The sequence below is a fragment of the Motacilla alba genome, chromosome Z (assembly GCF_015832195.1).
Source record: "Motacilla alba alba isolate MOTALB_02 chromosome Z, Motacilla_alba_V1.0_pri, whole genome shotgun sequence".
In the NCBI taxonomy this organism is placed as follows: domain Eukaryota; kingdom Metazoa; phylum Chordata; class Aves; order Passeriformes; family Motacillidae; genus Motacilla; species Motacilla alba.
The window spans coordinates 8325410-8339238 of NC_052046.1; the positions used below are offsets into that span (position 1 = coordinate 8325410).

General features: G+C 58.7%; 2 protein-coding genes across 2 annotated transcripts; one reads left to right on the forward strand and one right to left on the reverse strand.

The window, feature by feature from the left end:
* Window positions 1-4534: 4534 nt before the first annotated feature.
* On the reverse strand, window positions 4535-6985 carry SIGMAR1 (sigma non-opioid intracellular receptor 1). Its single transcript, XM_038125426.1, has 3 exons — window positions 6934-6985; window positions 6278-6370; window positions 4535-5987 (listed from the first exon to the last, which is right to left on the reverse strand). The coding sequence occupies exons 1-3, from the start codon at window positions 6983-6985 to the stop codon at window positions 5761-5763; spliced, it is 372 nt and encodes a 123-aa protein (XP_037981354.1). The 3' UTR covers window positions 4535-5760.
* Window positions 6986-7848: 863 nt separating this feature from the next.
* On the forward strand, window positions 7849-12678 carry GALT (galactose-1-phosphate uridylyltransferase). Its single transcript, XM_038125425.1, has 12 exons — window positions 7849-8199; window positions 8456-8625; window positions 8702-8777; window positions 8909-8957; window positions 9188-9317; window positions 9605-9661; window positions 9961-10083; window positions 10903-11035; window positions 11466-11549; window positions 11632-11786; window positions 11893-11986; window positions 12532-12678. Exons 1-11 carry the CDS (start codon window positions 7983-7985, stop codon window positions 11953-11955), a joined length of 1257 nt encoding a protein of 418 aa, XP_037981353.1. The 5' UTR covers window positions 7849-7982; the 3' UTR covers window positions 11956-11986; window positions 12532-12678.
* The last annotated feature ends 1151 nt before the right edge of the window (window positions 12679-13829 follow it).

Below are 13829 nucleotides of genomic sequence, written 5' to 3' on the forward strand. Positions count from 1 at the left end.
GTGGGATGGATGAACCTCCCCCACACGTGTGTGTGCCGGGTGTCTGAGCGCCCCTGTGCCTGTGCTCAGTGGGAGAAGTGAGTGCATTAAACGTGTGGGAGCCCCCACACACCAACGGGAGTGTGCCCGGTGTTTAAGGGGTGTGTACTCCCTGGTGGTGCGTGTTCAGGACATGTGCCCATCACCTGGAGCAGTAACCATGCACACACGCGTGTGTGAAGCAGTGTGCACTGTCAGAGGGGCTGAGCTCCTGCAGTGCATGCACATACATGTGTGTTTGCCCTTGAGGACAATAATAAATGTCCTGTGTGTGTCTGTGGGGAACCTGGGTGTGTGTGTTTTGTGTGTTCATTCACCTGTTGGTGCATGCAATCTCTGTTGGGAAGGGTAGGAAGGGCAGGAGTGTGCGCACGTGCTTTTTTGGGGGAGGTGGGTGTGTGTGCTCATGCTACCAATCCATGTGCAGACACAAAGGGGTGTTTGGGGAAGCTCCAAGTGCTGAACCCTGAACTCCATTCTCAAGGGCCGGGGTGTCACAGCAGTGTGACCCATGACCCTCAGCCTGAGACTTCGAAGGGATCTTTGTGGCAGGTGCTGTGGGTGCCTGGCCCCTGGCTGAAGGGTTGAGATTGTGATGTGGCCTGGATGCCCAAAGAGGCTTCCTGGCACGGGTAGAACAAGGCTATGTGTCAGTCACTGGAGTGGCTCCATGCTCCTGGCTTGCCCTGCGTCCCTGCTTGCAGTGGGGTAAACTGCAGCACCAGGGTATTATCAAGTGTGTCTGGAGATGTCGGACAAGGATGTAAGATGAGGTGAGAGCACAGCACCTCTCTGCCTTGGGTGCTGCCCACTGGCAGCATCCCCTGACTGTTTCCTTACTCTCTCTCCATCTGCCAGTCTGCCAGATTTTCCTGACTCCTTTCTCTATGGAGGAAACTTTGCCAGGAGGCAAAGGAGGCACCCGCTCTTCCTTGGGCTTTTTTTGGCCAGGGCAGCTTAGGGAGCAGCATTGCCCTACAACACTGGGACATAAGGGACAGTGGCTTTGATTCCATCCCACAGCCAGAGCAGTTTGTCACTGAGACTTCCTGCTGCTGCACTGGGTTTGAGTGGCATAGGATGACAGGAGGTTGGGAGGGCTGGTAGCTTTGTCCCCTCCACGGCCTCTTGTGTGCTGCATGGGCCAGGGGCAGCCAGCATGAGCCAAGTCCTCCCTTTTCCTTTAAGCATCTTGAGGAAAAACAGCCACTGGCCATGCTGATGGCAGGAGCTGACTTTGCTCTCAGGCTCCATGGCCCAGCTCTGTCCCCTTCACCACTTCCCTCTGTGGGGAAAAGCAGCTGCTTCTGTGCTCTCCAGTTTCCCTATGAACATCTCCTGAGAAGCTACCCCTTGTCCTGCCGTGGCTCTGGTGATTCTCAGGGCTCCTTAAGCTCAGCTGCGTGTGACATAGTGCACCACGCTCACCAGGGAGGCTCTCCTGGAAAAATCAGACCGTTCCCTGGGAGTGCAGGGCAGCTCCCGACCCTGCAGGGCCCCCAGGCGCTGTTTATCTTTGCACAGGAGATAAATTAGCTGTCGGCCATCCTATTTCAGTGCTGGACAGCTGTAGCTTGCATTGGCCCATCCCATCCCACTGCGGCAGAGGCAGGGACCTCCTGGTGCTTGCCAGCCTCTCTGAGTGCTAGTCAGTGAGGCACTCTTGTTGAATTGCCATTGGGAAGATGAGACCTGATCCTGTTTCAGAAGGATCCACAGGGCCAAATGACCCTCAGGACTCATTGCACAGGACCCCATGCCACATGGTTCCAGCTTCCCCTCCCAGTGCTGCTGTGCTGCACCCTCTGCTCTAGGCTGTGCCTTATCCCCTGCACACTGAAAGCTGGGCTGGGTGAGGTGAGAAAGACGTGGTGACTGCTCCATGGCCCAACAGGAACCCAAGTGTTTGGGGAAGCTCCCCTTCTGCAAGGCAGAGGGGTTGGGGTGCTTGGGTCAGTTTAGCACCCAGGCCAGCTAGTGGCAACACCAAGGTCTCCAGAGGGTGCAGTGTATCCCATTGCCTTGGGCATGGCAAACAAGGAACCTGTCCCACTCAGTTCCTCTCTAGAACCTCCACAGTGGTAACAGCAACTCTGGGGTTCTGCACGTGTGTCATGAAGTATGTCAGGCTTTCCTTGGCGCAAGCAAGCAGGACCGTGTCCCCTTTACCCCACTGCTCAGCATTTTGCACCAATAGGGTCTGGTGATGCTCCCAGCTGGAGAGAAATTCCCCAAATGGCTATTGACGGCTGCAGCTGAGGCGGCACAGATGGATAGTGGAGGTATAGACGGGCACAGCAGACAGCGGAGCAGAGTGAGAGATACTTGGAGCAGAGAGATACCACTGGAGGAATCGAGAGATAGATCCTGAGGGCTGATCAATACCCACTGCATGTGGAGGGACAGCAAGATAAAGCAAGTTGCAGGGGGAAGGTGTTAGGACGGCAGCGATCTGCATTTGTCCTGGTGACAGCTCTGGGGAGATGCCCCTCATGGTTGCTTCAGCTTGGACTGGGGTAGAGCCAGACACAGGGTGGAGGTGCTGACTCTCCTTGCCCATCTCCAGTCACTCCACAAGGGTTTGGTGTCCTTTGGGGTGTCCTGGGGTCTCATCTGGCTTCTGGACACCAAAGGGTGTGTATTTCCTGTGTGTCCTGGTCACATCCTCTGTCTCTCCAAGGAGTACCTGCTACCTGTGGGCATTTTGAAGGATGCTGTGTCCCTGGGCAGCCAAGGGGGAAAGGGGCAAACCCTGGCCCTGGCACAGGGGCTGTGCTGCAGCTGGGTGATTGCAGATGAACTTCCAGCCTGTTCCCCAGTTTCTTCATGAGAACCAAATGCTGCAGGCAGCTGGGTCAGGCCAGCATGGACTTGGGCACAGATGAGGAGGCACAGGAAGAAAGAGGCAGAGGCACCAACAGCCTGCAGAACTTGCTGTGTCCAGAACTCGTCTCTTCTCTGCTGGTCATAGAAGACACTTACCTGATTAAGAGGTTACAACCATGAAAGGGATGCCTTCCATGACCCTTTAAAAAATGCCTGGCACTCAGTGCTCCGTGCTGGGGTGGGGACAGCCCCTCCTGCTGCAGCAGAGCAGCCAGGGTGCCTGGGACTAAGCCCAGCTCCACCCTGCTGGCATTTGTCTGAGCTACCCCATGCTATGTGGTTTCTCTGCTTGTCATGGTTTCTTTCTTCATGCCAGCTGAGCTGGGAATGCTGAGGAAGGAACCCCCAGAGCAGCCTTTTGCATGGACAGGGCTGCTGGCCCTGCAGCTAGGCTGGGGGGGATCCCCCACCCGGTGTGGAGTTATTGACACGAGCGCTACAGAAAACACTGCTGAGATTGTTCACACTAATGTTATTTAGCAGCAATATTTCCGTAATAAAAGAAATCAATGGGCAAGAGAAAAGACCTGTCCAGAGCTTTGATTTTCTTATTTTAATGGCATACTTATTTACTCCCACCAGCGTGCCCATCGGATTTTCATTACGCGGCCTTCGCTGTAAGTGGAGTGGTATTGATACGAGCTGCTGAGTTAGCGCCTTGCCGCGCGGGCCAGCTCGGGTGGGATTGCTCGTGTTCCCCAACGGGGCCCTGCCGAACCCCGGGGAACAGGCCTGGCGTGGGCCAGGGAGGCCTGGTAGCCACAGGAACACACATACGTGCACACGCAGAGCCTGCCCATGCACACACACACACACATATATACACAGCCCGCCTGTCCATGAGCACACAGGGGTGCACACCTGCTGCCACGTGCACTGCAGGCTGTGCACACGCACAGGTGTGACACACGTGTGTCTCCTGCATGGGCACGTACACACACAGGAGCAAAACTCTTCTGACTACACCCACGCACACAAATGTCCTACCCACATGTGCCCCAGCACTCAAAAACCTGCAGTTGCTCTGTATGGACAGATGCCCGGTTATAAATGTGTGATAAATGCCTGCTTATAAATGTGACACCATTTTTAAATGTGTGTCAGCCCCACCTGTTGTACCCACACCCATCTGAAAAGTATTCTACCTATATGCACACACAATCGGTGAACACACACACGTGATGTCTGACAGCATATGTGTGCATCTGTGTGTGTGTGCAAACCTCTCAAAACCACCCGCTGTGTGGGTCCAACAATTCTCAGGGGGCCACAGACTCAGCACTGCCACTCAGCACTATGCCTCAAAAGGATGGAGCCCCCTGAGCTCCAGGATTGCCCATGGAAGCAGGGACCCGGCACCAGCCGAGGCCTTTGGTCATCAGTGCCTGCAGTGGCGAGAGGAGTAACAGCACCATCTTCTGCCAATCCCCGGGAGCTGAGGCAGGGCTGATCCTGCCCAGCGATGTACTCCCAGCTCCCAGGACCTTGAGTGGGATGATACCAGCTTCCCGGGGACACCCAGCTGTCAGCAGGACTGCTGCTGAGGCTGGAGCTGGCCTACACTGTGGGAGGGCTCAGCACACTCCAGAGACTCATCCAGAAACACAAGTATGTGGGATGAACAACTTTATTACTGGTATCTTTTTTTAGGTAGCAAATTAAGAACTAGCCCGTGTGCAGGGCTGCTGGTCAGCAGAACAGGGACAGTCCGGGGAGCAGGAGAATCAACATGCTACAGGCCTGGGTGGCCAGGAACACACTCGTGTGTTTGGCAGCAGAATGGAGGCGAGAGCCCTCCACCAAGCAGTGAGCTCACACGGGTCTGACCACAGGGGTGCAAGCAGGGTGCACATCTGGGTTTGGTTGGAGGATTACAGCACTCCCTTGGCAGCCGGGATCCCATGCCGGGAGCCGAGCAGAGTGGCTGTCCCCAGGGGGTCTCACAGACAGGGGAAGCATTTTGAGGGGAGAGATCCCATCCTGAGCTAGTACAGACATTTGGGCACTCGAGGACACTAGGTGCGTGCATAGCCAAGAGGCCACGCAGAACGGGGTCTCCATTAAGGCGACAGACGGTGGGTTTCCCCCTTGGGGGGCACTGCCTGGAGAGGGCTGGGGGGAAGTGACCCTCTTCCAGCCCCAGCCATCCCCAAGGGCAGATGACACACAGGGGAGCAGGGGGCCCTCCAGCACAGAAGCCGGGCATCCCCCCACTGCCAGGGGGCTTCAGCGCAGATCCTGCCCTGTGCCAGGGTGACACTGTGTGCTGCCAACCCACATCAGCAGGGATGGAGCCACGGGAGACGCTGCCAGCTGGACACAGCACTCTGTGCTGCCCGCAGTCCCGGCAGGCTGCCAGAGACACGGGGGACTTAGCGGCCGACCTCTGCAATGGGTGCTCTGGTCTGGTCTACCCTGTGCACCCTGCCCCGAGGGCAGCATCATTCCCCTGATGTCTCAGGAGCTGAGGAAATCTTTTGGGGCCTGGGGACAGCCAGCTCCAGCTTCTCTCCCGCTGCATGCTGAGGGCACACAGGGGTGTTTGTACACTGCAAGGCCACTCCAGCCCCGAGGGATGGAAAAGCAGGACGTGACTCCGATAGAAAGGAGGGACAGGCAGGTAGTAAAGAGAACTGACGCTCTGTGTTGCTGTGACTGCCAAAGTCCCCCTGTCCTGGCACCCTGTTGGCCTGCGGGGAAAGGACAGAACAATTTGGGGAAGGCACAGGGGATCTCCTGCTGCCTCTGCTAGAACCTGGGCTCGGGGGAGGAAGAGAGAACGGCTGAGAGGAAAGGAGCCAACTGGGCTCAGCAGGGTGCCCTGGTGAGACGGGCTCAGCACCCAAAGGTGCTGAAGAAGGCATTTGCTTCCAGGAGCAGGCCCTTTGCGTAGACACGCAGGGTGTAGAAGAGGGTGACGAAGTCCTGAGTGCTGAAGAGGGTGTCAGCCAGGGCGAAGGCGAGTGTGGAGGGGATGAAGCCCCGGCCGTACTCCACCATCCAGGTGCCTGCACTCCACTGCACTGACGTGGCCTCTCCCGCCTGGTGCACGATGGTGTCGCCTGCCAAAACACACAAGCAGCATGGCTCCCAGTGGCTGCCCCACATCACAGTGAAATGGGACACATGGGATTAGGGCCTGCAGGGTTGAGCCTTCTAACTCCACCCCAGCAATGCTCCCTTTTCTCTTACTGACACCCACTGAGATGCAGGGATGTGCTACTGGGGACCCAAACTGCTCTATCCTGAGCTCTTGGCTTCTGTCAGCTCAAAGGAAGGGCCTCTATGACAGCAAGGGCTGTGCCCCAAAGACATGGATACAGCCCACAGGTCACCATCCTGCTGCACTTACCTGGATAGTAGATCTCACTTCTGGTGGTCCCCTCCTTCCATTGGCGGAATGTCCCCGAGATGACGGTGTCAGAAATATCTGCCCAGTAGCGACCTGTGGGACGACAGACAACACGGGCTCAGTGTCTCCCTGCCAGGGACAGGACAGGAGCCGAGGTCTGAATTGTGGAGCAGGAGGGTCAGGATGGCAGCCCCACTGCCTCAATACACCAAGAAGGGCCAACAGCTCTGGTATCCTCACTGTCTGTGTGAAGAGCCATATACCACCAGCCAAGGCTGCTTGGTGTCCTTAAGCCCCATGATTTCCAACTTCTTTGGCATTTGCTCCCTGCTGAAGCACTGGGAGATGAGATGTCTGCCATTGCCTGCCAGCTGGATGCGGAGAGTCCTGACCACACAGCATGTCACACACAGGGACCTGCAGATGCTGCAGGACACTATGGGGGCTGGTTCCCTTGCAGGGAGGGTTTGGCCAGCATCATTCACCCCATACAAGTAGTGAAGCAGTGGGCTCCCTGAGCTGGGCACACCATGGCCAGCTGCACCTGCAAGAATGGAGTAGAAATAGCTCAGAGAACTCCCCTGCCAGCAGCCTGGTCCCTCTGCTTACCTGAGTGTCCCCCGGTGTCGATAGCTGTCCCGAAGAGCAGCACATACTCGGTGAGCGAGGCGTGGAGCAGGCACATGGAGCCCATCCACCCGCCCGCATTCACAAACACCCACTGCAGGTCCTCATCTGGCAGGATGTGGCCTGGGTGCTTCTTTCGCAGCTCCACAATGATCTTGGAGAAAGCCAGCTCATGGTCCAGCCCTGCAGCACCCACAGTCACTGTAAGTCCCTGGCACAGAAAAAGCTCAGCCGACCAACCCCGTGAATCCCTTGCACAGCCATGGGGTTTCAGCACACCCTTGGAGAGGTCTGCCGAGGGAAGATATCTCCTCTCTCCAGCCCTCAGCTCCCGCTGACCCAGCTCCACCGCCTCCCTGGATGGTGACAGAGGATAAGCAGCACGGAGTGCTCCAGTCCTCCTGCCCATCCCAGGTACTGGGCAATATGGGAGATCCAAGCAACGTGACAGCGTCCCTGTCCTGGTGACATGCAGCCCCGACCAAACTCCCTGCGCCCTGTGGCGACAGCCCTCTCCTGAAGCCCCGGGCCTGACCTACCTGAGGCTTCAGCCCCAACCAGCTTGGATGATGCCGCTGCCCTGGTCCCCTTTGCTCCAGTCCCATCTTCCACCCCGCCTTCCCCGCGTTCCCTGTTGCTGTTCCCCGGTACCGATGCCCTCCCTCTCCCAGTCTCGCTGCCCAGGTCCAGCTGCCTGCCTCTCCCTGACCCCAGCCCCATTCCTCCCATGATCCCGGCCCCCCTGTACTGAATTCTCCTCTGTCCTTCGTCCCCGCTACGGCTCCCCCCTCCAGCCCAGGCCGCTGCTCCCCGCCACGTCCCCGGCTCCTCTCTCCATCCCCAACCCCTTGCCTATCCCCATCCCCACCGCCATCCCTCCTCGGCCCCGCTCCCCGCCGCCCCTCCGCGTCCCCACGGGCGGCGCGTACCCGCGTGGTGCCGGGCGAGCTGTGCGATCTCGGCGGGGCTGAACTCGTATCGCTTGGCCGCCAGCCACCCGCGCAGCCCCTGCAGCACCAGCGCCAGCGCGCCCAGCGCCAGCCCGGCCCGCAGCGCCCGCCGCCCCCACACCGCGCCCATGCCGCGCTCCGCCGCCCCCGGCACCGGGAGCGGGACCCGGGCCGGGACCGCCCCCGCCGCGGCCACGCCACGCACGGCCCGGGCGGCTGCGCCGGCGCGGCGGGGCGGGGCGGGAGGCTGGAAGGGGCCGATCCCGCCGGGTTTCCGGCAGTGGGGAGGCATGGAGCCTTCGCTGGCGGGTTCGGCTGAGGGGGGCGACCGCTTCCGCGCCAGCGGTACGGATGGGGTTGCCTTCCTCTATCTTTCCCTTCAGACCCTCGGCGGTGCCCACCACGACCCCGGGAAGCGGGAGCTGCGGGGACCTCCCGTGCCCAGAGCAGCGGGGCTCCCGGGCTGGGACAGGGAGGAAGGGGTGAAGCTGAGGGAGGGCATAAAGTGGCGGGCAGACCGTCCTGCTTGCCCCTTGAGGGGGCGTGTACCCCATTGCGGGGGCGTCTGCACCTGAGGCCCCGATGGTCTCCCTCCCCGCAGAGCACCAGCACGTTCGGTACAACCCGCTGCGGGACGACTGGGTGCTGGTGTCGGCCCACCGGGTTAAGCGCCCTTGGCAGGGTCAGCTTGAGAAGCCACCCCCCGAGGATGTGCCCCGCTGGGACCCCAAGAACCCACTCTGCCCTGGGGCCACCCGGGCCAACGGCGAGGTACCACCAGGGACACAGGGACCCGGGCTGCCCCTGCCCCCCACTCCTGTCTTCACACCATCTCTCACCCCGGCAGGTGAACCCCAAGTACGAGGGTACTTTCATCTTCACAAATGACTTCCCTGCACTGCAGCCTGATGCTCCAGAGCCTGGTAACTTTGGGGAGCAGAGCAGTCTGCTGGGCACCCCCCGACTTGGGCCCTAGGGCTGCTGTAGGGTGGCCTGGAGAGGCTTGGGTTCTGCCTCAGCGTTTTCTCCTGGCCCACTCTCTGTCCTTCCCCAGATGACAGTGATCACCCCTTGTTTCGAGCTGCCCCAGCTCGGGGCGTGTGGTAAGTACCTACAGGGCTCCAGTGGGTTTGGGACACAATTTGTCAAGAACCTGTGGAATGGTGCTGGGCTGGGCCTGCTCCCCTCATGCAGTGCCTGTACTGTACACCCCTGCTCAGTTTTGGGGTCATTCTGGGTGTTTTGGCCCTGTCCCTTGTCCCACTGCACCCAGCAGAGCTGTGAGGGTCTCTGGAGACACCCGCAGTTGCAGCTAAGCATGTTTCCTCTACAGCAAAGTGATGTGTTTCCACCCCTGGTCGGACCTGACGCTGCCCCTCATGTCCCTGCCAGAGATTCGGGCTGTCATCGATGCGTGGGCAGAGCTGGCGACGGAGCTGGGTGCTTCCTACCCCTGGGTGCAGGTGTGGGGCTGGTGGGGGCTGCTCTTTTGTGGGTGAAGGTGGGAGGCCAGCACGGGTACTCTTGCAGTGCTTGGGGTTGGGAGCATCCAAGCTGTGTGTGGGTCTCTTGCTTTGTGTTCTTTGTGCGCTTTGAGCCTTTGTGCCCTGCTGAGCCTTTCCACACCCTTGGTTGTGAGGCTCTGTCCTCCTGCAGGTTGCTTTCCTGCTGTGCTGGGGACACCAGAACAGCCTGCAGCGGGGGCCCTGTGGCTGGGACCTGCTGGCTGCACCTCTTCCTCTTCTTGTAGATCTTCGAGAACAAGGGAGCCATGATGGGCTGCTCCAACCCGCACCCCCACTGCCAGGTGAGGCTGTCCCACCTGCGACCTGGCTAAACTACAAGTCCCTGTGGTGACCCTACAACAAACCCTGAGGGCAGAGGTGAACGGCAGTTGCCCTGCCCTGGTTCCGAAGCTTTTTACAGTGAGGATACCCCTGTGTCTGTCCTGTCACCTTCCCTCTGGGGACTGTCCCTTGTGGCTGTCACATGCCAGACTCTCCACCTGGTGGCAGCAGGGACCTCCAGATGAGCAGCATGACGTGAGGTACCCCTGTAAATGAGGGGTACGAGCACCTCAGTCCTGTGCCCCAATGTCCCTCCCAGGTGTGGGCCAGCAGCTTCCTCCCGAACGAGGCGTGCCTGGAGGACCGGACCCAGCGCCAGCACCTAAGCCAGCATGGTGTGCCCATGCTGCTGGAGTACGCTGAGCAGGAGGCTCGCCGAAAGGTGAAGGCATGGATGTTGTCTGTATCCCCTCCCTGGGAGCTGGTTGTGTCCCAGGGTGGGCTCCCCAGCCCCCAGGAGATGGGCCCTAGGAGTGCCTGGGGAGTTGGGACTTTGCATGTCCCCATCAAGCGCCATGGGGACAGAGTGACTGGACAGTGGCCAGGCAGAGAGGGATGTGGGGGTGCTGGTTGGCAGCTGTCTGAACATGAGCCAGCAATGTGCCCAGGTGGCCAAGAAGACCAATGGCACCTGCCCTGAATCAGGAATAGTATGGCCAGGGAAGTAATTCTTGTCCGGTACTTGGCACTGGTGAGGCTCCGCCTTAAATGCTGTGTCCAGTTCTGGGCCTCCAATTTAGGAAGAACGTTGAGATGCTCAAATTCAGCTGGTCAAAGGCAGCAAGGCTGGTGAAAGATCTGCAACACAAGCCCTATGAAGAACAGCTGAGGGAGCTGGGAGTGTTTAACCTGGAAAAAAAGGAGGCTTAGGGGTGACCTCATCACTCTCTGCTATTCCCTCTAAGGAGGTTTTGATCAGCAGGGGGTTGGTCTCTTGTGCCAGGCAACCAGTGAGAGGACAAACAACACAGTCTTAAGCTGTGCCAGGGAAGTTTAGGCTAGACATAGGGAAAAAATTCTTCACTGAAGGAGTGATTGGGCTTGGCATGGGCTGCCCAGGGAGGTGGCACAGTCAAAAAGACTGGGTGTGGCATTCAGGGCCATGGTTTAGATGATAAGATGGTGTTAGATCATAGGCTGGACTTGGTGATCTCAGAAGTCTTTCCCAACCTAGCTGATTGTGTGATTCTGTGCCCTGCAGGAGCGGCTGGTGGTGGAGAATGCAGACTGGCTGGTCGTGGTGCCATACTGGGCTACCTGGCCCTACCAGACCCTGCTGCTGCCCCGCCGTCATGTCTGTCGCCTCCAGGACCTCAGTGACACTGAGAAGGACAGTGAGTGGCCCTGAGCTTTGTTGTACCCCATCCCACATCCTTTGGGCTTGACCTTTGTTATGAGGCAGCCATGCTGGTGCTGGGGGGCTTGTGTCCTTGGGGTGGGGCTGCCAAGCTTAGCTGAGGAGGGGAATGGTATCTCTCTTTTATTAGGATAAGAATTGGTTGTTTGGACACAGCCAGCACTGCTGGTGGCACTTGTGTCCTTTTTGGGGTGATGAAGAACATGGTGCTCCCTGCTTTGGTGGGAGGCTTCTCCTGCTGCACTGCTCGGGCTCCCTGTGTGAGTGGGGAGGGATGAGAATTCTTGAGTCCATCCCCTTGCCTGTAACTGATGTCCACCCAGGGACAGGTGCTGTGGGTGACCCCACGGCACACCTGGCAGGCTGCTGGCCAGCTCGGGATGTGAATCGCTTTCGCTTTCCTGCAGGCCTGGCCTCCATCATGCAGAGGCTGCTCATCAAGTATGACAACCTCTTCGAAGTCTCCTTCCCCTACTCCATGGGCTGGCACGGTGAGTGGCGTGGCTCTGCAATCCTCTCATCCACACCCCTACCTCCTCCCTGCAGCTCATGCAGTGCCCCTACCCCCTGCAGGAGCCCCCACAGGCCCCTACCTGGAGGAGGACTGCAGGCACTGGCAGCTCCATGCCCACTACTACCCGCCGCTGCTGCGCTCCGCCACCGTCCGCAAGTTCATGGTGGGATATGAGATGCTGGCTCAGGCACAGAGGGACCTCACTCCGGAGCAGGTGAGTGCAGCTCAGGGGGATTGGGGCACCCAGGGGGTTGTGTGGCAGGGCTGTCCCTGGGTGTCCTGGGGACAGCTGTCCCTGTCTTTTGTGCTGTGCCCTGCAGGCAGCCGAGCGCCTGAGGAGCCTCCCCGAGGTGCACTACAAGAAGAGGGCTGAGAAAGTGTGATGGGAAGCAGCAGAGCATGCAGTCCTCGGATGTGAGTTTGAGAGGGGATCTTATTGCTTCCCACCACTACCTGAAAGGATGTCATAGCCAAGAGCGGAGGGGGGGGGGTCAGTCTTTTCTGCCAGGTAACTAATAACAGGACAAGAGGGAGCAGCCTGAAGTTGTGCTAGAGGAGGCTTAGATTGGATGTTGGGGAATATTTCTTCACCAAAAGGGTGGTCAGACCTTGGAACAGGCTGCCCATGGAAGTGGTGGAATCACTGTTGCCTGGAAGTATTAAAAAAAAAGTGTAAATGTGGCACTTAGGGACATGGTTTAGTGGTGGGCTTCACAGTGCTGCACTAAGAGTAGAGGTTTCAGATTTTATCATTTGGTGTGCTCGGTGAGGCCACGAGTCAGCTGAAAGGGGTGACAACCGAGGTCTGGGAATTCATGTTGGTTGTGAACCCTCTGAACTCCCAGATTCTGCTGAACCTTGTCACGGCTTGGCTGGTATTTGGGACTGGTTTTGCCTGTTTGGGGATTCAGGGCCTAATCCTGTGGCCCTGGTGTTCCTTGTCTCTTTCAACATCCCAGGCTCTGTCTTCTGCCCCCATGGCATGCTCCTACCACCTCCAAAGGGCTTACCCTCCTTACCAGTCCAGTCTCACTGGTGGGACTGGGATTTCTTCTGCCCCGTGGAGGGGCACAACACCCCTGGACAATAAACTTGGAAGCAAAGTGCCTGTGCCTGTGGTCTCGTGGCTTGCAGCCCTAGGTGGGAGGTTTGGAGACTCTGGTGAAGACTCCCAGCTGCTGGTGGGGGGTAACACGGGGCTCAGGGGATGTGATGGCAGCCCAGTACCTGTTGCTTGTGTCCCTGCCTCTGCGCTGCCTCCTCTTCCTCCCTGGGGGGAGCTCTGAGTCCGTCTCTGAGTGCTACAGGCTTGCGGAGGAGTGGGAAACAGAGGAAGAATGGATGCATGGATGCAGCCCAAGGCATAGCCAGCTCCTGGGAGAGGGCTGAGCCGTGGTAGACTTGCTGCACAGAGGCTCCTGGCTGAGATGCTCAGCCCTAGAGCTGTTCCTCCTCATCGTCTCTGGCTTGGACTGCTGGGTGTCAGCCCTCATGGAACCTGCTGCAGTACAGGGGCTGCTGGGATGCAGCCAGGGGATGGTTCATCACACACCTGGGGGCTGCCAGGGAGTCCGGCTCTCATCCTGGTGCTGCTCCTGCCTTCACTGTTCCCACCCATGGGGTGGGATAGTGGCAGCCTCGACCCTGGGCCGAGGCGGAGGACATTCTGTTCACCTCTGTCTTTGCTCTCCTCCCTTTCCCTCCAGGAAAGCCCTGGGATTCTGCAGGGGTAGGTGATGGACAGTGATGGCACCACAGCTGATATGGGGGGATGCCAAGCACCATGAACCCTCACATCTTCACAAATAATTTCATTTGTCACTAATGAGCCATTCTCACAACTCTCTAAAGAGACCCCTCTCCTTGTCTAGTCTGTGAGTACGCTCCTGGGGACTAGAAATACCTTGCAAGGAGAGAAATGCTCTCCTCCTGCCTCCAAGTTCATGGGGAGGGCCATGTTCCCTGTGCCCCATCCGTGCATCGCTCCCCCGTGGAGACAGATGGAAGGGCCTCCTGGCCTGTGTGATGCTGGCTGCCCTCCTACATGCTGTCCTATCTTTCTGCCTGATTGCCTCATCCCAGAGCCCACAAACTGCCCTCACCTGACCTCAGCACTCCCCAGGTGCTCCGGGGCTTTGGGGAGGAGCTGGTGGCTGACCCTTGAGCTTGGAGCTGTCGTTGTACGCAGCATCCCTCACCAGGGCATCGGGGCTGCCCAGCTGAGAGTCTGGCCTCTTGCAAAACTGATTAAACTGAT